Source organism: Gigantopelta aegis, chromosome 4, assembly GCF_016097555.1.
Source record: "Gigantopelta aegis isolate Gae_Host chromosome 4, Gae_host_genome, whole genome shotgun sequence".
Classification (NCBI taxonomy): domain Eukaryota; kingdom Metazoa; phylum Mollusca; class Gastropoda; order Neomphalida; family Peltospiridae; genus Gigantopelta; species Gigantopelta aegis.
The window spans coordinates 26037020-26064584 of NC_054702.1; the positions used below are offsets into that span (position 1 = coordinate 26037020).

Consider the following 27565-nt stretch of genomic DNA (forward strand, 5'->3'; position numbering starts at 1 on the left):
TCTTTTTTCTCTCTGTCTTTTTTTTCTGGGGCAGGATTTAGCTCAGTCGGTTGAGTGCTCACTTGAGGTGCTTGCATCGCAGGATCAAACCACCATGGTGGATCCATTCAACCCATTGGGTTTTTCTCATTCCAGCCAGTGCACCACAACTGGTCAAAGGCTGTGGTATGTGCTTTCCTGTCTGTGGGAAAATGCATATAAAAGATCCCTTGCTGCATTAGGAAAAATGTAGGGTGTTTCCTCTGATGACTATGTGTCAGAATTACCAAATGTTTGACATCCAACAGCCGATGATTACATGTAATTAAACAATGTGCTCTAGTGGTGTTGTTAAACAAAACAAACTTAATTTTAACTGTCTTGTTTCCCTATTTGGGGAGGGCAAGTGGGTTTGTTGGGTGATGTGTCTCTATGGTAGAGCAATTTCTTGCTCCAGCCAGTGCACCACCAAAGGCCGTGGTATGTGTTATCCTGTCTGTGGCATGGTGCATATAAAACATCCCTTGTTACTAATCGAAAAGAGTAGCCCATGAAGTGGAGACGGTGGGTTTCCTCTAAAAATATCTGTGTTGTCCTTAACCATATTATGTCTGATGCCATATAACCGTAAATAAAATGTGTTAAGTACCTTGTTAAATAAACCATTTCCTTCCTATGGTAGAGCAATCATATCGGGAGTGCTATATGTTGTAAAACCCAAGGCTCCCAATCAACCCATCATATCCCCCACCCTTGCATGGTACATCAAATGTATGTATGCTGTTCTATCTGATGGAAAAAGAAAAAAATAGTTTTGTTTAATGACACCAATAGAGCACATTGATTAATTAATCATCGGCAACTGGATGTCAAACATTTGGTAATTGTGGCATATCTTCTTAAGAGAAAACCAGTACAGTTTTCCATGAGCAACAATGGATCTTATGTACTTTGCCGCAGATAAGACAGCACATACCACAGCCTTTGGTATAAACTTGTGGGTCACTGGTTGGGATGGGTAAAACCTCAATCACAGAATGGGTCAACCGAGTTGATTCGATCCTGTGACCCAAATACCTCGGGCGAGCGCTATACTGTCTGAGTTAAACTCACATCCTATCTGTCGGAAGTTTGTTTGTTTTGTTAACAATACCACTAGAGCACAATGATTTATTAATCATGAGCTACTGGATGTCAAACATTGGCTAATTTTGACATATATAGTTTTCCATTAGTACAATGTTTTTTTCTACATGCACAATCGCAATTAATGGGTTATACAAAGAGAATCAAGTTGTAAGAGCACTCAGACTAGCAACTGTACTGTCACAGAAGTGACAATAGATAGTTGGCCAACTTTTTGCTGGCAGTTGGTAGTCGAAGCCTAGCAGATACAACAAACATGTTGTTTCTACACAGACCACTACAGAATAACAACAATGGATCTTTTATATGTATTTTCCTATATTCAAGATAGCACATACCACAACGCTTGATGAACCAATTGTGAGGCACTGGATGGAATTGGAATAAAATATGACCGATTCTCTGTATGCTTATAAAAGACCATCAAATTGACATAGACATTTATATACTGCCACAGTTACAAGAAATGCCATTTAAATTGATTTTCCAGCTAAGATGACAGAGTTTTTACAGAGAACCAAGAAATATCATGGTGCCCTGAGAATTGGAGAGGCAACAAAATTTGTTCTTTTCTATTATATGAATGGACTCACTCGATCTCCTAATAAAAACACTAAACACTCTCTCTCTCTCTCTCTCTCCGCTCTCCCCCCCCCCCCCCCCCTCTCTCTCTCTCTCTCTCTCTCTCTCTCTCTCTCTCTCTCTCTCTCTCTCTTACTGCTAATCTACATAATATTTATGCCATTTTAAAATGTTACCATGGGAGACAACCAGAGGATACATAGAGATGCCAGACTTGTCGTCCTTTGTTGTGTTCATTAAAAAAACTCTCAAATCGTCAGGATTCTACTAGCAACTCTCGTACGATGAAGTTGTGTTGTGCGAACGTGGAGATTTCTCTCCCCCCCCCCCCCCCCCCCCCGCCACCCTACCCTAGGGGCTGTGCTGCGGAAACTTGGGCCTTTGTCTAAGTACCGCGTAGAGCACAATGGAGTCTCGGCGATCGTCACGCTGTTTTACGGCGTTGACAAGCAGTGCCGGTCAACAAGTAGAAGAAGGAGGAGGCGACCCATGGCTTCACGGGGGGGGGGGGGGGGGGGCTAACCTGGCGGCTCAAGCGCCAGGGGCGGCCCCACCTGCTTCGAAGAGGAGGACGAGACCGACAAAGGCGGTTCAGGGAGATCCAAAGCCGGTGGCTTAACCACCGGGGGCGGTTCTTCCTGCGTCGCCTCCCCCATCCATTCGCCAGGAGCGGCCCGGGGGGGGGGGGGAGGGGAGGGAGACAAAGCTGTCAGCTCCACTGACAGTGGCGACCCCTTCTGCTCAAGTTCCGACACGGATGGACACCGGGCATGTAGTCATCACTAATTCGCCAGCGAGTCCACCAGCACCTCCGAAGGTTGTTGCAGCTCCAGCGGCGGTCCAGCGGGACCCCAAGAGGAGGAAGGTGTCAACGGCCACCATACCGAAGACGTCCGACCTACCCGACTGGAATCTCGTCTGTGACAAGCTGCCAGCGAAGTACCGAGGATCGCTCCAGGGGGACTTCACTAACAGCTCGCAAATGAAAAGTCCATGGAGTGAACAACACTGGCGCCATCTTCCATCCAGACAAGGGAGGTTCCAGATACAAGGAGCCTATCACTCGGACAAACTTTACGTGACAGCACAGCGGGACGGGCTGTACAGGCAGGGACTCTTGATGCCATCCATGGACAATACGACCATCCACCGTATTCTAAAGCTGGTGTTACAAGGTGGCTACCTTAGAGTCATAGACAAGTGCCGTGTTGACCTGACTGAAGGACTCCCCAACTTCAGACCTGAACAGCCCATCAGCTCGCCATGAGTCCCGCGACGCAACCTTACCTAGGACAGGTAACCTCCTTTTTTGGGCTTAGTTGGACTTTAAATTTTTCGGCCGCAGCTCAAAATGTTTATGTTTATTTTTTTGTAACTAGTCCAACGCACTTTACTTTGGCACTCGTTCAATTGCTCAAATCACCTTAAAACCTTTTAGGCGGAGCACTCAAAAATTTATTTTGGATTTAATTTCTCAGTCCAGACGTGTAGAATGCAGCTAGTTATTCTATTTAGGATTTAGGTCTTTGACCGACCACTAAATTGTTCATTCCAAATTCTGCCCACCTCAAACTTACCCCCCCCCCCCCTTCCTGGCCCGGACTTAGTCACTGGCGAAAGTCAGAGACTAAGCCCGTGACAGGCGTGCGTGAAACTCTAGTGGTATATACGCACGTGAAAAACTTTACCTACCTATCAAATCGTCACACATGTTAACTAAATATTACTGTTACTAAAAAATATGTTTGAAACCCCCCCCCCCAAAAAAAAAAAAAAAAACCCCAAAACCCTACAACGCAAAATCATCCTTCAGCATGCACATATTTTCCGCATTCTATTCAATGTCGTATAACATGCTTTTTAGTTGAACTTTTTAAAATCATCTCTCCCTCACTATAATTATGAACACGAATATTAGATCTGTTAATGTTGAATGATTTTAGACATTTCCGACCACCTGGAGGAACAAGAAGGCCAACAATATCCTTTACCACAGAATAATATAATGTTTTATTATTTGCATTGAACAAATGTCCCACAATTCGTTTTACTATACAGACATTTTATATGCACTTTCCACTGACAGAACAGTACATGCAACGGCCTTTAATATATACCAGTCATAGCGCACTGGTTGGAACGGGGGGAAAACAGTCGGAGAATGGGTCGTCCGAGGGAGTTCAATTCTTCAGCTCAAGCACCTCAGGCAAGCGCTCTATCGACTGAGCTAGATTAGGCGGAACGTAGCCAAGTGGTAAAGTGGTCGGTCTAGGGTCGACCCCCATCGGTGGATCCATTGGACTATTCCTCGATCCAGCCAACGCACCGTGGTATGTATTACCCTGTCTGTGTGATGATGCCTATAAAAGACCCGTATGACGCAGCGGGTATTTTCTTCAATTATCTTTGTGGTCCTTAATAATATGTTCGATGCCATATAACCGTGGTTAAAATGTGTTCAACGTCGCTAAATAAAACTTCTTCTTTCTTTTTTCTGTCTGAATTGTCAAATAAAAATCTGTTGGTTATCTAGTGGACAAGTAAATATCTAGGTACAATACAACATTATTATTTTGAGCAGTTAAAAACATTGCCCGAACGGGAAAAGACAATACGAGAATAGGGCCACCGAGGCGGTTCAATCCTGCGACCCAAGCATCTCAAGATAGCGATCAACCGCATTTTCTGCGAAACCAAAACGGTACGTACCTTGTGATCTGGAGTAGTAACCTTGACGGTCACAGAATTCTCAGAGTAATAAACTGTTTATTAAAACAATAACAATAAAAACATAATAATACTAATTTGTTACCAGTGTCAAAAGGTATTATCCCCTTCCCATCAAAAGAAAACAAACAAGGTTGAGGTACAAAATATTTAATTGTCTTACATCATTGCTTTATCTTTATATACAAAAAGTAAAGTTTGTTTTATTTAACGACGCCACTAGATCACATTGATTTTTTATCTTATCATCGGCTATTGTACGTTAAACACATGGTCATTTTGACACTGTTTTTAGAGGAAACCCGCTGTCGCCACATAGGCTACTCTTTTACGACAGGCCGCAAGGGATCTTTTATTTGCGCTTCCCACAGGCAGAATAGCACAAACCATGGCCTTTGTTGAACCAGTTATGCATCACTGGTCAGTGCAAGGGGTTTGGAGTCGGTATCTGGATTAAAAATCCAATGCCTCGACTGGGATCCGAACCCAGTACCTACCAGCCTGTAGACCGATGGCCTAACCACGACGCCACCGAGGCCGGTCTTTATATATATACAAAACCATTCAATACAAACGAAAACAAGACAGGCCCGTAGAAATACTTCTGATATATATATATATATATATATATATATATATATATATATATATATATATATAGTGAGTGTAACCAGCTATGAGGAATTATGTATTATCTATCCCGAATGAATGAATGAATGAATGTTATAAAACCGAGCTAAAAATAATCGTCAAAATATTTTTGTCTAGATGACTCGAGGTCGAGTTTGCGGATATGCAAAGAATAATTATATTTAAAAAAATGTTTAATAATGATAGACTATACCCCATGAATAATAGGTTGTAGCCCTACTTGAAGTATTGTGCCCACGAGCCTGCAATGCACACACTGAAAACATACTACTATATTATAGTCAACCGAATAAAATATTTGTGTTTAACCAGGTTAGTATTATGTATCGAAAAAAACATTAGTATTTTTATTTTATTAGTAACACGAGTGTTCTAGGCATAGCATAATTCAGCGAATTTGTTTTTGTTTTTGAAACGGATGAAGCCTAAATCTGTTGATAGTAACTTGTCTACAGTATGGGCAACATGTATTTGCCACATCAAGCCTGGTTATCATAAAATGGGTACGAGGCGCAGACTGAAATACCTTTTGAGATCTTTCTTTGACGATTACATGCTAAACAAAAAGTTGCGCCATTAGTTTGAAGTTACTTGTTATTTTAGTACTAACTGATAACAATTGTGCCAGTCGTGTACTACCGGTTGTATAACAGCAAAAATGAGGAGGTGCTCTGGCTTAAGGATGGCTAAACCTATTTGTGGTAAACCTATTAAAAACATTTGCAAGATAGTTGTCATGGAAGAGTACCTAAACCTGGCAGCCCTCTCGATATTGTTGTATTTTTATCAGACTATATTCGAAGATAGAAGTTGTATTGCATTTAATGGAGTAATTAATGGTGGTGTGCAACCGTCTGCAGAGTTGAACACGTTTCCACTTCCCTGATTCGTTACCGGTCCGACCCAGACCATCTATGACTGTATTCCCAGCATATTTAAATGCAGTCACTAATCTAAGTCATGTAAATGTTTTATTATTTATCATTTAAGGACTTAAAAACAAATGACACTATTCCAGCATCACTAGAGCTGTAACGATATGACAATATCGTGATCGTGATACGAGGTCTACGATACTCTACATCTATTTGGGGCAGATGTATCGCGATAACGTTTAGACTATTAATTACTCAGTCCCCCCCCCAAAAAAAGAAGTTTTTTTTCTTTTTAAATCATAGCTACAAACCTGGATATCATGTATTAAAATGATAACAATCGTGTATGTCCGTGCCATAGCCAAAACACACAAGTTTAATAAACAGTAGTTATGTTTAAAAGAAGAAATGAATGCATGTCTCGTGTCCAGGTGATCTTTCATTCCCTTTGTTTAGCTATATGATGCTATGATTAGGTATGTGAAAGCGATGTTTTGACTGGTCAAACGAAAGGTCATCTGGACACTTGACTTTGGTTAAATATATTATACTAACGCAGATCCAAAGTAAAAGTTGCCAGTAAAATATTGTATTGAGTTCAGATAGACCGAGCAGGAAAATTACAACAACACAAAAAAAAACACCGTAAGCTTCATGTTCAATCGAATGTTTCACAAACGTTAGCATTGCATATAAAAGAGTTTAAATTTTCTCCACGTGAATTCCCGTGTAACGCGCCTAATACGTCTAACATGTATGTAAGTCAAGGAAATCCCTTTAGACGTGCGTGTGATTCGCGTTTTGACGCGTAGAAGACAACCCACACATAAGATGATACATTCGTTCCCTCATCAAATTTCATGTGGTAAATGTATATGTATAATTAAAAGCGAAGCAATAAACACTAAGTTCATGCGTTAAAGAACATTATGAAACCAAAACATAATTTTGTTCTTCATAGATTTCTATGAAAACATTAATTCAAAGCAGGCATGTGTTTAGCCATTGTGAAGTCATAAATCTACCTAAGTTTCATACAATACATATACAATTTTTCTTGAATCAAATAGTCCAATGTTTTCCTGTTAACACTAACAAAAAACCCAACAACATATATTTAAGAATACAGTACTTACAAATGTTTTGTGTGTATTTGTAATATCACACGTCAACGTGCATTTAAAAAAAAAAAAAAAAACAATCTTAAACTGTTTTTTGTTAACTACGTGTACGCAACACGAGACGCGACTCTCACACGCTTCACGGACGTTTCGTGTACTCTCTATTCTCGCTGAACACAAACCTGGGTTAAAAACAAAAAGACTTCTCATCCGTTGAACACTAGGATTGGTTAGATCCACAAAAAGAAGACACGGCTGACCGTGGCTCATCAGATCTGATTTAAAATACTAGTTAATGTCCAATAAATACTGGATTTGATTAGAGTGAGAAAGGCTAGTAGGATCTTGTTAAAACAATTGTGTCCGTTGAGCACTGAGTTTGGTTAGATCCACGGAAACGAGAAACAAATGGGAGAGGCTTGTGATATCTGAATTAAAACAGTTTTGTCCGTTGAACGACATATGCATACAAAATTAATAGCAAGTCTGTGAATCTGATTGTACAATTTGCCACCTTGTCCTTGTACTCCATGTACGTGGCCATATTCTATTACAGGTTCAGGCACGTCATACCCTAGCCCAGTCTTGGCACAGAAGGGTTTATGTTACCATGAACATTATATATATATATATATATATATATATATATATATATATATATATATATATATATATATCATTTTATATATATGAACGTGAAGGGTAGGCATTGGCGGTACTGCTCTATTATATATTTATTTATTTATTACTTCGCCTTTCAAACGGAGGGACCAGTACATCATTGTCCGAGTTGAGGGAAGAGCAGTACCTCCAATGCCTACCCTTCACGTTTCCAACGCCCGTGGTTACAGATATACTCACTTATAAGTATTCACGTACCTATATCCAAGTAAAGTTCAAGCTCACAGTCCTGGGGTCACAGTCCAGCAGCCTAGACTGCCTCTCCTGGACAGAATTACCGATTCCGTATGCAACACGTATTGTAATATATATGTTACCGAGTCGTGTGTTTTTTACTCTGAAACACTCTACTGAATTCTTCTTTGCAGCCGTGTGTTGGCGGCCTGCTCAGTTTGGTGGAGACGTTTACATAGTCTTTGTCTCTCTCGTCATCATCTGTGTCCTTCTGTTTGGACGTGCTTGGTTTCGGCAACGTCTTTGGAGGGATAGCCTCGTTAGCATAATGTCCTTCAGATCTGGTTGAAGAGAATTTGTTAGGACCAAGAATATTTGTTTTGCTAGAACCTGCACCGCCGTCTTTCAATCGTTTGGCTTTCTCGGTCTTTCCTTTTGTACCCGCCGTCCTTTGTTTGGACGCTGGAGAGGATTTTGGCGTGAAACGTTCAATATCATCTGGTTTAACCATTGCTATATTTGAATATTTTGGCAAAGTAGTCGTTCTTGCGAAAGGTTTTCCATCCTCTTGTAAATTCGCGTAGCTTGACCCTTGATTGTTGCCCTGTTCACAGTTTGCATATTTGGGTGAAGTTTCGTCGTCATTAGGGGATAACGGAGTGTCATTTGAACCACCACTTGGCACATTAACATAGCCATGTTTTCTATTTGTTCCATCGCACGGCTTTGGTGAATCTGATGCAGCTTTCTCACCGGCAATATCAGTTTCAGAGTACACCAACTCGTGGTGAGGAAGAATGTTTTTCTTAACACATGCAGAAATCACTGGCTGTCCAGGCTCCATGCAGATATAGAAGTCATCATCTGTGGGCTGTTGCTGCTCCTTCTTCTCGTCCTTATCCTCGGAGTCCTGATTCCCGACCCAGGTTTGTGGTTCTATGTAGCTGGAACTGGTTGAGTTTACACTGGTACTACGCTGGTAAGCGTGTCCACCATGGTTTAACTGTTCGGGATCTAAACTGTCGGAGTTTGCTAATCCTATCATTGACTCGTGCCGCTGGTCGCTTCCGTGAGTACTGATATCGTTCACAGTTGGTGGATAAGGAGGCGGCAAGGTTGGTGGCACTTTCTTAGGTCTCTTCAGTCGGCGTCTGAAAAACATGCATATACATCTAAGGTCAGTATATTTATAAAGTGACAGACCCTAGTTTTTAAACACTACGACGTATTTTTCACTATTAAAGTCGTTTTCGATCATTTAAATTAGAATTACTTACATTTTATTATTTAGAATATTCATTTTTCGTACACCTAAAGTGATTCTGGTCATCTAGGGTTTTGTAATATACATTTTTCATAATTCTAAAAACGCACGTTCGTCTGAGAAGTACTTTTTATCGAGATAAATTCGTCAATTTTTTGACGTTATTTCCCCGTTTAAACATCTTCGTTCCGTTATAACCTTATCCAAAAGTTTTGCAGGTTTTTAGATTATCTAAACTTAGTTTTCATTTTAAAAGTTTTCCCTACACAGTTATCTCTGGCTGAGAGAGCCATCATAGCCTCCCTTTTCATTTCAACTTATTTTCGTGCTTATATCCAATTAAGGTTCAAGCACGCTGTCCTGGACACACACCTCAGCTATCTGGGCTTTCTGTCCAGGACAGTGGGTTAGTTGTTTGTTGTTAGTGAGAGAGAAGAGGATGTAGTGGTCTTACACCTACCCACTGAGTCGCTAGAACTAGCTCTGGGTGGGAGCCGGTACCGGGCTGCGAGCCCAGGACCTACCAGCCTTGTGTTCGATGGCTTATCCACGACACCACCGAGGCCGGTCATAGCCACCCAATGTCCGTCTACCTCTCGAACGACCGGCCTCGGTGGCGTCGTGGTAGGCCATCGGTCTACAGGCTGGTAGGTACTGGGTTCGGATCCCAGTCGAGGCATGGGATTTTTTAATCCAGATACCGACTCCAAACCCTGAGTGAGTGCTCCGCAAAGCTCAATGGGTAGGTGTAAACCACTTGCACCGACCAGTGATCCATAACTGGTTCAACAAAGGCCATAGTTTGTGCTATCCTGCCTGTGGGAAGCACAAATAAAAGATCCCTTGCTGCTAATCGGAAAGAGTAGCCCATGTAGTGGCGACAGCGGGTTTCCTCTCAAAATCTGTCTGACGCCATATAACCGTAAATAAAATGTGTTGAGTGCGTCGTTAAATAAAACATTTCTTTCTTTCTTTACCTCTCGAACGGCAGAGTACTCGGGTTATATATATACACACACACACACACACACACACAACTGTGTACTAACCTGCGTGTCAGCACGACTGCCACTATGATGACCACGACGAGAATCAACACACCTGCAGCAACACCGATGCCAATAGCAATATCTGTAAATAAACCTCACCTATAAGTATCTGGACATCATGGTCAGTGTGACTGGATCCTGAGAGAGAGAGAGAGAGAGAGAGAGAGAGAGAGAGAGAGAGAGAGAGAGAGAGAGAGAGAGAGAGAGAGAGAGAGAGAGAGAGAGAGAGAGAGAGACAGAGTGAGAGTGACAGAGAGGGAGAAAGGGTGAGAGCGAGACAGAGACACACATACAGAGAAGAGAGAGAGAGAGAGAGAGAGAGAGAGAGAGAGAGAGAGAGAGAGAGAGAGAGCGAAGACATACCTACTACACCTACTACATATACACACATTTTAAACCACAGAATATAGTTTTTCTCACTAGTATCAAACTTCTCGCCTGGACCTGTAGAATTCGTGGTTGGTGTCAACCCTGATGCCGTAGAGGTGGGCGTCCGTGTTGTTATTGGTGATGTTGGTGTTGTTGTACTGGCGATATTAATGGTTATGTTGCCAGGATTCACGGTAGAACTGTTCATTCTGTAAAAAAAAAAAAAAAAAAAAAAAAATTGGGTCTTTTTTTTTAAAGTCATCCGTTATGAGACTTAATTAATGTAAAATTATTTAAATTATTACTTATGGCCATTTTCCATGTGTGCGTTCTATTTGACGCGAGGGCCAGTGGTAAAGCGCTCGCCTGATGCGCGGTCGGTCTAGGATTAATCCCCGTTAATGGGCTATTTCAGGTTCCAGACAGTGGTATATCAAAGGACGTGGTATGTGCTATTCTGTTTGTGGGATGGTGCATATAACAGATCCTTCGCTACTAATGGAAAAAACAAAGTTGAGTGTTTCCTTTCTAACTGTCAGAATTACCAAAAGTTTGACATCCAACAGCCGATAATAAAAAAAAAAATCAATGTTATCTGATGGTGTCATTTAACATGGTTGGGTGCAATGCGTGCGCTGTGGGTGCGCGGAACCAGGAAAACGTACTCATAAAAAATTATGTGATTATCAATAACAACATTTCATTGAAATTAGCAATTAGTAAAAGAAATTAGTAGGATTAAAAAAAGAAGTTACAAGCCACAAATAAAATGAATTGACTGCTCGACCGAATATTTATATAATTTGGACAGTCCAAAAATAAATAAGAGAAAGAAGAGAGGATCGGACTATTTAATAGTATTTAAAAAAAAGAAGTAATTTCGATATAAAATTTTGAACGGAGGTCTAAACGTTTAAAGTCCGATCTATATGGTCCGGGCCAGTGGGGAGGGTAAGTTTGAGGTGGGTGGAATTTGGAATACGAATTTAGTAGTTAGGTCAAAAACCGAAAACCAAAATGAGCAACAAACATTTAAGTCCAAACAATAAAATTAGAGTGCTCGACCGAAAAGGTTTTAAGGTGATTTGAGCAATTTAGACGGGCTGCTAAAATAAACTGCGTTGTACTGTTTACAAAAAAATAAACATAAACATTTTGAACTGCGGCCAAAAGGTTTTAAGTCCAACTAAGCCCAAAAAAGGAGGTTGCTGTCCTAGATTACGATTGCGCAGCGGGACTCATGGCGAGTTGATGGGCTGTTCGAAGTTGACGTTCGGGAGGTCTTTTTGTAGATTCCAGTAGCAGGACTTCATAACTTCCTGGTAATCTCCTTGTAAGACCATCTTGAGAACGCGGTGTAGTGATGTGTTGTCCATGATCGGATTAAGAAGTCCCTGTCGGAACAGCCCGTCCCGCTCCGCCGTCACATACAACTTGGCCGAGTGCTTGTCTCCTTGGATTTGGCACTTCCCTTGGCGAAACGGAAGTTGGCGCCACGATGAATCGCTCCACGGCCCGTTGATCTGTGTTTCTCGGTAAAGTCGCCCTGGATAGCTCCACGGTATTTCGCCGGCAGCTTGTCACACACGATCGTCCAAGGGGAGTGATCGGTGGCCGTAGACACTTTCCTCCTCCTGTGTTCACGTTGGACATCTGCCGTGGCAACAGCAACAACTGGAGGCGCTGGTGGACTGGCTAGTGGATCAATAATGATCATATGGCCGGTCTCCATCTCCGTGGGTGCTGGAACAGAAGGGACCGCCACTGTCAGTAGACCTAACAGCTCCAAGCTCGCTTAACACGGCCCCCTAGGGTGTGGGGGTGTGGGGTGGTGTGGGGGAGAAATCTCCACGAGCTGCGAACACAACTTCATAGTTCGGCTGCCTGAAGTAGAATGGGCTGGAACGAGAAATAGCCCAATGGGCCCACCGACAGGGATCGATCCCACACCGACCGCGCATAAGCGAGCACGTTACCACTGGGCTACGTCCCGCCCCTAGTCTTAAGTAAGTAAGCTTAATCATATAACTGACATTGAGAAGATTGTGTACAATAGTATTTAAGATCCAATCACATCGCCTTGCAACACCGGCCTCGGTGGTGTCGTGGTTAAGCCATCGGACATAAGGCTGGTAGATACTGGGTTCGCAGCCTGGTACCGGCTCCCACCCAGAGCGAGTTTTAACGACCCAGTGGGTAGGTGTAAGACAACTACACCCTCTTCTCTCTCACTAACCACTAACCAACTAACCCACTGTCCTGGACAGACAACCCAGACATCTGCAAAGGACACGCTTGATGTTAGAAAAAAAAATTGTTTTGTTTAACGACACCACTAGTGCACATTTATATATTAATCATCGGCTATTGGATGTTAAACATTTGGTAATATTGACATAGTCTTAGTAAGAAACCAGCTACATTTTTCCGTTAGTAGCAAGGAATCTTTTATATGCACGATCCCATAGACAGGATAGCACATACCAATGTCTTTGATATACCAGTCGTGGTGCACTGGCTGGAACGAGACATTTGACGCTAGAATGCCATTTTTTACGATGCTACATGATTAAATTGTTTTCCTTTCATAAGCATAATGCAATGCTAATCTCAGACTATCAACTGCACGACGAAGTTGGCCAACTCGACGGTTGCGTTGTAACGTTCTGCACTCCCAACTTATGACGGGTGCGCTCAGATTAACATCTAATCGGTTGTATGTGTTGTATACTACGAGAATCGATTTGTAAGAGCGCTCAGACTTGGTCACTAGCAACTGGACAGTCGTAGAAGTGAAATCGGCGATTTGGCCAACTTCGCTGTGACAGTTGGTAGTGTAAACCTAGCATTACCATTTTGCTATTTGACGTGTCAACCATGCTCTATTTCGTGGTGTGGTTTTTTGTTTTTGTTTCCTTTTATTTTTGTTGATGAGTATACATTTTTCGGTTGTGTAACAAAAGTTTAATGGCTCTGTCCCTCTTGTTATCTAGAAATGAGTTATAAACCTCACCACGGCCAGCGTTACGCAACTTTTGAATGACTCCTTATCAGACAGTTTGTAAGTTAATACCCGATACAAAGGTCACCATTTAATTTATGTTAGTATCATAAAGTTATGGCCACTGACCATAGTTATAAATAACTGCTTTCACATTCACACGGCGACTTACACACTCACACTTTACTTGCAATGTTGTTAAATTATCACTTTGAGCAAATCTTACGAGTTTCTGTTCGTCCGTGTATTTGTTCAAAGTTCAAGTTAAAGTTTGTTTTGTTTAACGACACCACTAGAGCACATTGATTAATTAAAAATCGGCTGTTGGATGTCAAACATTTGTTAATTCTGACACATATTCATCAGAGGAAACCGGCTACATTTTCTTAATGCAGGAAGAGATCTTTTATACGTACTTTCCCATATACAGGAAAGCACATACCACTGCCTTTGGCCAGTTGTGGTGCACTGGTTGGAACGAGAAAAAAAATCCAATCAGTTGAATGGATCCACCGAGGTGGTTCGATCCTGCAATGCAAACACCTCAAGCGAGCACTCAATCGACTGAGCTTGTATTTGTTGAAGACCTAGAACGAGTTTTAATGACTCAGTGGGTAAGTGTAAGACCACTACACCTTCTTCTCACTAAACACTAACAACTAACCCACTATACTGGACAGGCAGCCCAGATAGCTGAGGTGTGTGCCCAGGACACCGTACTTGAACCTTAATTGACAAAGCGCTCGATTGATGCGCGGTCGGTCTGGGATCGATCCCATCAGTGGGGTTTATTGGACTACTTCACGTTCCAGTCAGTGCGCCACGACTGGTATATCAGATGCTGTGGTATGTGCTATCCTGTCTGTTGGATGGTAGATATCAAAGATCCCTTGCTACTAATGAAATGGAAATTGTAAACAAATTGTAAATGTTTTAAAATGGGGACACCGGACAGGCTCCCTTGTTCCAGCCCTTTGGATCCGCCCTTGGTTTTGTTTATCTGGTATTTAAGTGGCTATCCTAATAATTTAAATATACAGAGTATCAGTAAACGTAGCATGGACGTCATTTACTGAAGAAAGGTATGTGTATGTGTGTTTGGGGGGAGTGGGGGCGTTTATGACAAATATTTTTATTGAGCAACCGCCGTTCAGCCAGTACAAACATGTTTTTGGTGCATTCTGGTCGCATGTATGAGATACAACATATGACTGTGTGATAATGTATTATTTATACTAAAATACATTGTAAACTACTGAACATTAACATTTAACTATTTTTATGATTGGTATATGTTTAGGTATACATAGATGATCGTTTTATTTTCAGCTTAAATGTAGCATTAGATATTATTATAATTGTGACGCAAACGACCTTTCATTTGTAAACGACTAACCAGTATTTTTAATACATGTTCTCGATATCGGTTTTCTTGTAAAGCATATCATTTGTACAGATTACAGTGGTTAAAAGCCTACGGTTGAAGAAAGCCATATACATAAACAACATAATTATAATAACTGCTATCATGCCACCGTTTTATTTGGAACATTAAGCATTTTAATTAGACCAACTCGTGCTGTAAGCATATAAGAACATAATGAACATAATATCTAGCTTTAGAAGAAAATAACGTGTTAAATGAAGAATGCAGAGCAGACCCTGCGAAACTTAAACTGGTATACGAAAGGAAAATGATACACATAAAGTAGGCCTACAGTGAAGTTTGTTTGATTAAAGGGACATAACTTAGTTTTTAAACAGCAAGGCATATTTTTACTGTGTGTGTGTGTGTGTGTGTGTGTGTGTGTGTGTGTGTGTGTGTTTTTCTTACACAACCGTTGGACAGAACACCATACATTATTCTTGATAACACATAGTTGTTTACACACGTACGCGTGTTAACAATTTCAAGGCATACGACTGGCTGTTCCTAGATGACAGGTCACCAATGTCATACGTCCAATTCAAAAACCAGCACGGTGGAAGTCGATTACACTGTGACGTATAGTTTATTTTGGCAATCATGTGTTTGTGACGCGTAAGTCGGCTACAAGTGAAAAGGGTTGTAAATATATTTTAGTCCATAAAGATGTTACAATTTGCTTAAAACCTGGTTTTTGAGGAGAAAGAAATAGAATAATACAGTCGTGTCCGTTAGATACAATTTATCTCACAAATCAAACTCGCACGTTAGATACATTTTAAAACAAACTCGTTGTGAAATAAATGGTATCTAACGGTCACTCATGTATTATTCTCTATATATTATACTGCAAATATATTTGTATTCATATGATAAACCCCAGTGCTACGGCGTATTAGAGTCGTTTCTGATATTTGAAATCAAGCATTTAAAACATATTTTATTGGTTAGATTATCCATTTCCTTACATCCGAAGTGTTTCTGGTTATCCTGGTGTTTCTAATACCACGAAATACATTTCTGTTTTAAAACGCACGTACTTCTGAGAAGTAACGGTTATGGAGACGAGCTCTAGTATATTTTTATAACTGTATTTCTCTGTTTGAACATCACAGAGTCAAGTCTTTCACTCTATTGTAACTTTATTCAAATGTACTAAATGTTTGTCCATTAACCATTTTCACGGACTGAAACTAGGGTCTGAGATTTTTCCGCAGGTTTTAAACAGGTCTCTGTTGATAGTAAGCAAATGCTACACAAAACATATTATTTTGATGTTAATAATAATAATAATTTTATATATATATATAATATATAATAATAATAATAATAATAATAATACAGTCAAATTTCGATCATTCCACCTTCGATCTCGCGAAAACTTCGATCTCTCGATTTGAAGCGACGGTCCCGAACTTCGAAAACTCGACAACCTCAATCTCTCGACCTAATTCTTTGGTCCCGCCCTAACGATTTAATAGAGTATATATATATATATATATATATATATATATATATATATATATATATATATATATATATATATGGCGACTAATCCTCGGTGTTATTTTAAAAAGTTACGCCCTTACTAAAGCAAGCTACATTTCGCGACTGTAATGCAGGAAATTACTAATTTTGGACAATTAAAGAATTATTTGAATTCTGACTGAATTGTGACCGATCACAAACACGTTCTTTGTCGCGAGTGTTTACACGGCGGAAGGAAATGATATGTTAGACGAACGAACATGTCCATCGTGCGTATCCATCCACACAATCATGTAAGACTTAGTGAATTCCGGATGGATAAAGCTTCAGGAAACAGTCAATAAATCTAGAGTAATGGCCGAGTAGCTCTTCTAAAGCCCTAAACTAGTGCGAACGTATCAAGAATCATGTACGATGTTCTACTAAAGATAGCATGACAAGTTGGAAACTAGGGTAGTCATAGACATTACCCGTTGTGTCTGAAATGAGCAGCTTAACCCTCATTTTTTTCTGATTTACTTTTAGGGTGAGGGGAAGTAATATTTATATCCATGGTGTATATGTCATTGATACGCTGCATGTAGGCGTTTTAGCCACATATGTTACTATTATCGTCACTGGGATTTGATTTGGTAGTATACTCTCTTTAAATATATCGTGTGATCCAAGTCGGAGGTTCAGAAGCATTATAAAGAAAACCCAACTTGACCGAACGTTCAGCTATTTTTGCTACTGCTACTACTAATAATATTACTGTTAATTTTACTACTATCTATTACCAACAGAATAAAGGTGTAGATTTTAAAAATAATTATATAATTAACAATAGTGGAATAGTACTCACACATTATTTACCCTGTACCCCAGAAAAAAGGAACAAATGCAGGGCCGTAGCTAGCAGGAGGCAGGTGGCAAGGGGCAAGTTGAAAAGTTTTAGGTATGCTATTTCATTCTAAGAATTCGTCTGCGCCCCCCCCCCCTCCCCGCACACAAAATAAATCCTAGCATACCCTTGAAATGCACTTTATTTCATAACTGCCTTTAAATAGTTGTAGAATCCCCTGTATATATTTTATTCTCCCCCCCCCCCCCCCCCCCCCGCCGTTATTTTCGGCTGGGTACAACCTTGATATTCCCTTATCAGAGATGACAGCACACATCATCAGTCAGCTATGAGTCACCACTACGATGGTCATTGCTCCAACAACATAGATCAGACACGACCAAAGCCATGCACTTTCCTATAACAATGATGTTCGTGATAATAATTAGATCATACTACTTAGATTCAATCGACAATGTGTCATGTTGTTTTATTATTCTCTGCGTTTATTATTGTATCTATGATTCAATTATTGGAGTTTTACACACACATCTTAGATTTTGCCATGGAATGAGTTGGTTCGAACTCATTTTTAATACACCAAGCGAAGATTCGAACTCACAGTTCCATGGGACCAGCTCATGTAAATTCCACTGAAATAAGGGGATATTTAAAATATTTATTTTTTATATACCTGATTCAAAAGTTTTCTTACGGAGAAAAAAGAAACAGTGTAATTTACAAATTGAAAGATCGTCGTATTATTTCATATTATTTATTACATATAGTAATATTAAACGATTTTGACTTATTTCAAATAGAAATCAATAGTTTGTGAATGTATTGTAATATTGTTAAAACGGGAAACATCGAACAGACTAAACAAACGAGACCGCCACCATAATTGGTCAGCAGAGGCAGATCGGGGGGAGGGCGAGTTATAATGTTATTATATATTAATTTTAATTATTTTTACTATTCCTCTCCAAACCTCCCCTTGGCATTCCGCCTCATGTCATTGGGGCCCCCCTAAATCGATTTTCTGGAGTCGTCACTGGTCAGTATTCTCTATTGTATAACAGATACGTACAGTAGCAAACATTTTCAGATTTTCAACTAAGCCAGATATATATATATACACACACACACACACACACACACACACACAGACACACACACATGTATACTTCAGACATCCCCATTTCACTTAAATAAAATCAGACAAACACATTAGCTGCATGTTCCGCATTACAGTATCATACTTTTAACCCTGCCTGAAAAAACTAATACATTTAAGTGGGTATCCCTACAATAGCGACTAAGACCTAAGTAATTTCGTCTGTACGACAAGGAAGTAAAATTAAACTGGAGCTACTACATAAGAGTAACGGAGTCGACCAGTAGCATATTGGATGTACAGACGCTGATATTCTAAACAAGAAACTGCGGTTAACAGACAATTTTAGTCGTTAAAAAGATCTGTTACTCAGATGTATTTTACAATGGTAGCAAACTCAGAATAGTATCTTTGTACATGTATTTGGGTATGGCATAAATGTTGTTAGCCTTTAAGAATTCAATTTCAATATTTCGTTTTGAAAACTTTTCTTTTGCTGGAGAAAATCCAGTATTACTGCCCGATTCTTTTTACTGCTATTTTGTAAAACAAGCATAATAACTAATGGTAAAATGTAACGGGTTTTTTCTCTTAGACTATATGTCCGAATTACCAAATGTTAGACATTCAGTAGCCAATGATTAATAATTGAATGTCCTCTAGTGATGTCGTTAAAAAAAACCCAACAACTTATTTTAATTCGGGAAAAACACATGCACTATAATATTATTATTGTCCCACATAGAATAAAAGGAAAGGGCTAAGAGAGGGGGCGTAGGCGGGGGCGTTGGCTGGGGTTGGCTGAGGGTTCGACCTAACCTCCTCGTTGAGGCTAAAACAATTTTTAGTGTACTATTAGGCTATTCATATAGGTGTGAAGGGAAAATGTAAACAAAAGTCCATATTCGTATATGTATTTAACTGCAGTTTCCCGTGAATTTGTAGTCTGTGGATGTTCCATATTTGTGTCTAAACAATTTAGCATATTAAAATCAAATACTAATATGGGAATTCACACAAACCATATAAAATGATATATTTTAAGTGATATGTGCTTTAATTGTTCAGTTTTGCTACCCACAATTCTTATTACTATTATAGTACAACAAATATAGTTAGAAATACACATATTTCATTGTCTGTTGTCCTTAAAATGCTCCATTTTCCTTAATAATGTAATTTGTTTCATGAAATAAATGCAAAACACTTGTAAAATGTATGTTCGGTATAGCTGCTAGTCGCAGACGTAAACTTACGATGTGTTGTGAAATTGCCCCCAGACCCACATGTATACATACTGATAACATGATACTTATCACCAGAAATGAGAATATTCGCTATGATATATATGATATATGGGTCATTTAAATTATTTACATTTAAAACATGACCTCTCCGGGACTGCTAGTACTGAATGAAGGGGAATCTTCGTTTCATTAGAAATCCACTTTTCCAAATGGAAATAGTAGAACAGTTGTCAAAAAAAAGAAAAAAAGAAAGAAAGAAGAAAGAATGAAAGAAAGAAGAAAGAATGAAAGAAAGAATGAAAGAAGATCTTCGAGATTGTATATCAACATCCAATCCGTGATATTACGTTTCTGTTTCACCGATATCTAGTTGTACAAACAAATCGGGTATACCAGAGTTAAATCAGGTTATATTGCGCATTTGCCACCTACATAATTATATTGTCTTGTGTGGACTTAATTCGTATGTGGTGTTATCATAACTCTAATGAATCAGTTAAAAAAAACAATAGCATGTATGTATTGTCAATCATTGTCATACGCGTCACGAAATAATATTAACAAGGACTAGATTTTGTCATATATTAATCATTTAAATGTCTTCTCCAATACTGACAAAGAGAGAAACGTAGGTCCTATTGATAACATGATACTTATTCACCAAAAAACTCCATTATTTGGAAGGATAAACCTGACAGAATTAAACGTATGCAAATGAATTATATTATTAGAGATGGAGGAATTAAAGTACCAAATATTCAAACACTTATTATGGCACAAAAAAACTGCTTGTATTAAAAGGCTTGCATGTATAGATTCAAAGTGGAGATCTCTTGTTTTTGGTGAAGTTAATATGTTAGAAAATATTATGGAATTTCATTCAAAATATATAGAAGAAAATCTTTTACCAACAATAAAAAATATTTTTTGATTACATACTCTTTTATCTTGGTGCATTTATCTTACACGATGTAAAAATAAATTTGTTAGTAAAAATTATGTCCAGTCTCTGTATATATGGTTTAATGATGACATTAAAGTAAATAACAAATCAGTGTTTTATGACAGTTGGTACAAGATGCGAATTAGATTTATAAATGATTTATTAGATGACAGTGGTTTATTTATTACATACCCACAATTTAAAAACATTTATAACTTTTTAAAATATCATGGTCTTTTAAGTGCAGTGAAGCAGTATTGCAATACATTTAAAATATAAAAAAATAAAAGAAATTTGCAAAATCCTATTTTCTCTATAATAATTCGAATCTAAAGATACATTGTAAAGGCAGTAAACATTTTTATAATATTTTAATGAATTCGAGATTTTTAAAATATGAGTTTAATTTAATATGGGAAAAAGAATTAAATTTCAAATATGATGATGATTGGAAAACGATAAATGCAATACCTTTTCGTTGCACAGATAGTACAGAATTAAAATGGTTTCAGTACAAGATTATTCATAGGATATTGCCTACAAATAAGTTTTTACATAACATAGGATATATTGATTCACCTCTTTGCTCCTTCTGTAAACATAAAATATCAACACTAATACACCTATGTTGGGAATGTAACAACGTCAGACACATTTGGGAACAGTTAAAGCTTTGGATGCAACAAAAAACAGGTATAATAATGAACGTTACAAAAGAAAATATAATTTTGGGGTTTAAGACGAGTAACAATGATCCTATTAATGCTATTATATTAATAACTAAACAGTTAATATTTAAAAGTCATTTAAAGGGTTTTATCCCAGATATACATGGATGATGGTGCAACAGAATCAGACGACTTGTCCATACAAAACCTCTTTTTCTAGGCAAGTATTCGTTCCTGATGAGTCATCAGAAAAGCTGATGTCATGTGTGCAGTGTTCTTTCCGTGTTCTTTGCGCCATGGGAGTCCTTTTGCAGATAGTTCCTGGTTCTGCTGCCTCAGGGTGTACTTCACTAGTTTCAAGAATACCTGGTTTATCAGCTAGTGCAACAGACAGACCAGAATAGTTAAGCAAACTGAAACTGGTATCCTTTAATGAAGAAACTATGTTTAGCAGCTTATTGGTTTGGGATACACCGGGTTCAAGTGAAGCTCATTCAAAGGATATATGGTTTACATTTCCAATGAGGGTGTGTACTGAATATCAAATCCAGAAGTAGTGAACACTATACCTTGTCCACCTCTTGGGTATGATTCTCTCCAGGTTATATTGAGTGAACAGTAAACCATACAGCTTCTGCTGTACTCTCCGGGTTCTATTGTTCAGTGCACACTCCTGGGTTTGTTGTGTATTTGGTGATCTCTCCAGGTTCTGTTGTGTGTTGGGTATACTCTCCGAGTTCTGTTGTGTGTTCAGTGCACACTCTTGGTTTTATTGTGTATTTGGTGATCTCTCCGGCTTCTGTTGTGTGTTCAGTGATCTCTCCAGGTTCTTTTGTGCGTCCAGTGATCTCTCCAGGTTCTAATGTGTGTTCAGTGATCTCTCCAGGTTCTGTTGTAAGTTCAGTTATCTTTCCAGGTTCTGTTGTGTGTTCAGTGATCTCTTCAGGTTCTACTGTGTTCAGAGATCTCTCCAGGTTATGTATGATGTGTGTTCAGTGATATCTACAGACTATGTTGTGTGCAATGTTCTCTCCGTGTTTTGTTGTGTTAAGTGATAAATTCATCGGTTTCTGTTGTATGTGCTAAATTATTTTCTGCGTCTGTTGTGTGTGCCACGTCATGTTCTCTTGTGTGTGCTATGTCATGATCATGGTATGTTGTAGGTAGTACTAAACCAAATAACTTCCGGCTGGGTCAAAGTTCGAGGTGCACCAAACTTTTGATAGAGAAGTGAACACCACAAGTCCTGTGATTGGTTATAAATGTGAGTGTGTTGGTTGTAAAAAATAATAGTTTCATCTGGGTAAAAGAAATGTGCAATTTTATTTCATCTAGTACCAATGTGTCAAGTAGCCTTGTGCTTGAAACATGTATGGGGTACCTGTAAAAAAAAGTACTCAAATTTTGTGCGAAACTAGGGTAGTCATAGACGCTACCCATTATCTCAGAAACGAGCAGCTTGACCCCTATTTTTTTCTGATTCACTTTAAGTGTAAGGGGTGGTAGTATTTATATCCGTGGCGTTTATGTCGGTTGATACGTTGCAGGTAGGAATTTTAGCCACATATGTTACTATTGTCGTCTATGAGATTTGATTTGGTAGTATACACCCTATAGCACATATTCAGTGCATAATAAAAAATATTATGATTTTGTCATTTTATTTAATTAAACTATACTGGTTGATTAATTAGCCATCACTCGATCATGCAAGTTCACAATGACCTTGACCTTGACAATAATCTCTGTACATGGCTCTGAATGGAGTTTGAATCAAAGTTAGCACTGAAGAAAAGTTGGTTTTGGCCTATAATTCATACTGTAAAGATTTCAATAATTTCTTTTTACATGGTATTTGACTTGCCATATACAACTGCTCTTAAATATGGTATTATATATAGGCAACCTGAACTAAGATTTTAATAGCAGTTTATTTTTATATTAAAAATAGCATGTGCCAATAGTGGGTTAATGTCTTTAGTTTCCATTAACATTGTTAATTTCTTATGTATGAAATTCTGAAAACTCAAATTTGTAAAGAAGTTGATTTTTATTGTCATTTTGACATATTTATAGGGTGCTAAGTTATATTTTAGACAAATTTGTAGTTTTATGCAAAATTTAAAGTAAATTTGAAGAAAAACTTTACCAAAAACATAATTAAATTTGTTGTCACTATTGTGCCTTCTGTTCTTATTTGTACATAACAATAAGGTTGTTAAACATATACTTAGATCTCCAGATAATTTTTTCTTTCTTAATAATCACTTAGTTAGCTCTCATGAAAAGCATTTTGAGTTTATACTAGATTCAGAACCAATTTTTTCAGATTTGATTATCTGCCTTGGATTAAGTTGATAATTTATTTTATTGTTAAAGCTGTATTACCTAATGTTACTAGCTAAATAAAATGCTGGATTACAGATTGTAGGAATACATCTAATGTACATATTGTATTCATCCGGATTAGAAAATAATGCAAGAAAATAGATGTTCGGGTAATTTTGTCATTTAAAAATAGTTTTTTTCAGTAATTAATCAAATATAAATGTGTTAAAGCTGCATGATTATTCCAGATATCACAACTATTAAAACCTCCAACTACAGTAGGCTGTAAATAAAATATAGTCAGGAATATTGGTGGCTGCCAATAGTTTTGATTGTTCATTATGAAAATCAGCATGGCCGATGGATTTGAAATTCCCACACCTGGTAACTTGAAGACACCCACACCCAGCATAAATGATTTCCTCCCAACACTAATGTTCAGGACATTAAGTCATTACTTCATACAGGTACAGTCATGTTTGTGTTTCCTTCCTCAGACAGTGTATTTTTTTAATACTGATATTTCTTTGATGTGCCTGTTAAGGTCTTCATAATCTAGGGGTCAATCAAGTGCATGTGTTTTAATGGAATTCTTTAAAGGGGTAGAGGTACTCTGACTATCTTTGTTGTCTCTACATATATACCTGAGTACACACACACAACTGAAAGTAAATATCTTCAGGAGTTTTATTTTAAAACATTTTGTTGTTTAATATGACATATTGCATTTGTACAAAACTATATGCAATATATATGCTTTTTGAGGTGTACATTATATTAGGTTGCACTGTAGAAACAACAGTTTCAGTGAGGTTGTCAGTTTATGTCAGAATACACCAGATCCTGGTTGTCATAAAGACACATAGCTGGACACTTTTTGAAAAATGTATGTTATCAGTATAGGTAGTACTAAACCAAATAACTTCCGGCTGGGTCAAAGTTCGAGGTGCACCAAACTTTTGATAGAGAAGTGAACACCACAAGTCCTGTGATTGGTTATAAATGTGAGTGTGTTGGTTGTAAAAAATAATAGTTTCATCTGGGTAAAAAAAATATGCAATTTTATTTCATCTAGTACCAATGTGTCAAGTAGCCTTGTGCTTGAAACATGTATGGGGTACCTGTAAAAAAAAGTACTCGAATTTTGTGCGAAACTAGGGTAGTCATAGATGCTACCCGTTATCTCAGAAACGAGCAGCTTGACCCCCATTTTTTTCTGATTCACTTTAAGTGTAAGGGGTGGTAGTATTTATATCCGTGGCGTTTATGTCGGTTGATACGTTGCAGGTAGGAGTTTTAGCCACATATGTTACTATTGTCGTCTATGGGATTTGATTTGGTAGTATACACCCTATAGCACATATTCATTAGGCAAGTAATCTACCGATTGAGTAGGTCCCAGAAAAACATTCACTTTATCCAGGTCAATTTTAAAATCATAGAATGGACTACATAAAAATAATCAATTATGTATATAGATGTATGGATATCTTTATACTATTGTCTTAAAGTTAAAGTTTGTTTTGTTTAACGACACCACTAGAACACATTGCTCTTTATTTATCATCGTATGTCACTTTTGGTAATTTAATTCTGAAATATACTTCTAGAGAGGAAACCCGCTACATTTTTCTAATAGTACCTCGGGATCTTTTATATGCAGCTTCCCACAGACAGGATAGCACATACCACGACCTTTAATTTACCAGTCTTTATTTATTTACCAGATATAGCCCAAATAGGCCTTGTTCCAGCCAGCGCTCCATAACTTGTGTAACAAAGGCCGTGGTATGTACTATCCTGTCTGTGGAATGGTGTATATAAAAGATCCCTTGCTGCTAATCAAAAAGAGTAAGCCCATGAAGTGGCGACAGCGAATTTCCTCTCATTATACATGTGGTCCTTATTCACATGTCTGACGCCATATAACCGTACATAAAATGTGTTGAGTGCGTCGTTAAATAAAAAATGTCCTTCCTTCCTTCCCAAATAGGCCACAGACGTGGATCGATCCTAGGCGGACCGCACATTAGGCAAACTCTTTATCACTGGACTGTATTGTCTTTGTACGTAGATACTGACATGATACTAGTGGATGGATGGATGGATGAATGGATGGAAGGATGGATAAACACGATAAACGGGTGGACATTTAGATGGGTATATATCCTATCTGGGAGGCGGGAGGGGTGTGTGTGTGTGTGTGTGTGTGTGTGTGTGTGTGTTGTTGTTGTTGTTTTTAAATATATACTTTTTTGTTATTTTATTAAAATATAACCATAAACAGTTCAATGTTACATACGTAACAAATTCGTAAAACCACTGGCATGTACCAAACGAAATCAAGCATGGACAACACTAGATCTATTTTTAGTTGGTCAAAGTGGGGCATTCACAGGGTGTGTTGTTTGATCCGCACGTCGTAAAACATATGACAATAAAAATCACTGACTGAGTTTCAGCTACTAAAAATCCAAGCGATTTATTTACTTGGTACACTTTAACCTTAAAACAGCGTTTTAATGTTCCCCTCTCCATTTCTCTATCCTGTCACGAACTCTGTAAAGCTCTTCAAAAGTCCAGTAACACGGCGGACATTTTAATTGTAACTTTAAACTTCTCTCTACTGCACGGATGACTGACTTATACATACTCTGAATAATTTATCAGTAGATACCGTGGATTATGTACAAAAACCTTGATTTACATGTGTTTATGAACCAGTAGCAGTTTTCCCTTCTTTTTCATTTTTGTTTATGTGCGCTTTACTAACCAGTAGCGCTGACTCACGGTGTCAACTACATACAATGGGTTACAAACGTACCTGTCAGTGTGCGATGGGGTGTTATCCAGACACCGAAAATCCCATTCTAATTGAAGGCGGTGCTGTCTTGATCTTCATATCATATACATGTGGTACCATTCACTGTGCGTTCGGATAGAGGAAATGTTTTACCCTTCATGTCCAGTACAGCAGATCGGGGTAGCCGACGAATCTTCAAATCTACCACATACTAGCGTCACAAAGTCAACACATACAGCCCACCATTCAGTTAGTTGCAAAGTATACACAAACTAAAATCTGTCAAACGCAGGTCTCTGAAATATTACTATTTATGTTAAAGCGTCCGTTAGCCGTGAACTTCAGACCAACCCTGTCGTGTGTCCGTCATGTTGTGTCCATTATTCGAGACGCCTCACCGACGAGGAAGTAAATGATTTCAGTAGTCTTATCCAAGTGTGTGTATCTCAATAGCTAGGTCTCCACGGCGCTGTCCCCGTTTTACTGATAGGCCAGTTCACGGGCCATTGTATGTACGCGGGCGGCATAACCCGGAATTGTACACTCCCTGTATCTCTCTATAAATAGGTAGGTGTATATCTACTAGTAATAGCTTGCCTACATGTGTAGTCTACGTTATACAATGAATTAACAGTGAAAAGAAAATGAAAAGACAAACGCGTGTGCTGTGTTTAATAAGGATACTTACTATATCCACCACCACTTGGAAAAACACTTCCAAACAAACAACTTCCACAAAAAAAAACAATCTATCCCCACGTCCCAAAAAACAACTTAAAAACCCCAACCAACAACACCTATAATAAAAACCAACAACACAAAAAAAAACCCCAAAACAAAACCCCACCAAAACCCCCAAAACAAACACCCACTCCACCCCCCTAAAAAAAACAAAAAAAAAACAAACAACAACAACAACAACAATAACAACAATAAAGAAACAAAAAAAGCATTTAAAGTTTGTTTTGTTTTACAACACCACTAGAGCATACTGGTTTATTAATCATCGGCTGTTGGATGTCAAACATTTGGTAATCTTGACATATAGTCTCAGAGAGGAATCCCTCTTCATTTTTCCATTTGTAACATGGGATATTTTATAT

At 38.5% G+C, this 27565-nt stretch overlaps 1 protein-coding gene across 2 annotated transcripts; it reads right to left on the reverse strand.

Moving 5' to 3' along the window:
- Positions 1 to 6600: 6600 nt before the first annotated feature.
- LOC121370279 lies at positions 6601 to 26954 on the reverse strand. Of its 2 annotated transcripts, XM_041495414.1 has the most exons (4): positions 26484 to 26954; positions 10670 to 10827; positions 10250 to 10331; positions 6601 to 9087 (listed from the first exon to the last, which is right to left on the reverse strand). In XM_041495414.1, the coding sequence occupies exons 2-4, from the start codon at positions 10824 to 10826 to the stop codon at positions 8076 to 8078; spliced, it is 1251 nt and encodes a 416-aa protein (XP_041351348.1). In that variant the 5' UTR covers position 10827; positions 26484 to 26954; the 3' UTR covers positions 6601 to 8075. The 2 variants fall into 2 exon arrangements, with proteins under 2 accessions (XP_041351348.1, XP_041351347.1); XM_041495413.1 differs by lacking the exon at positions 26484 to 26954 and having other exon boundaries at positions 10670 to 11198.
- Between the last annotated feature and the right edge of the window lie 611 nt (positions 26955 to 27565).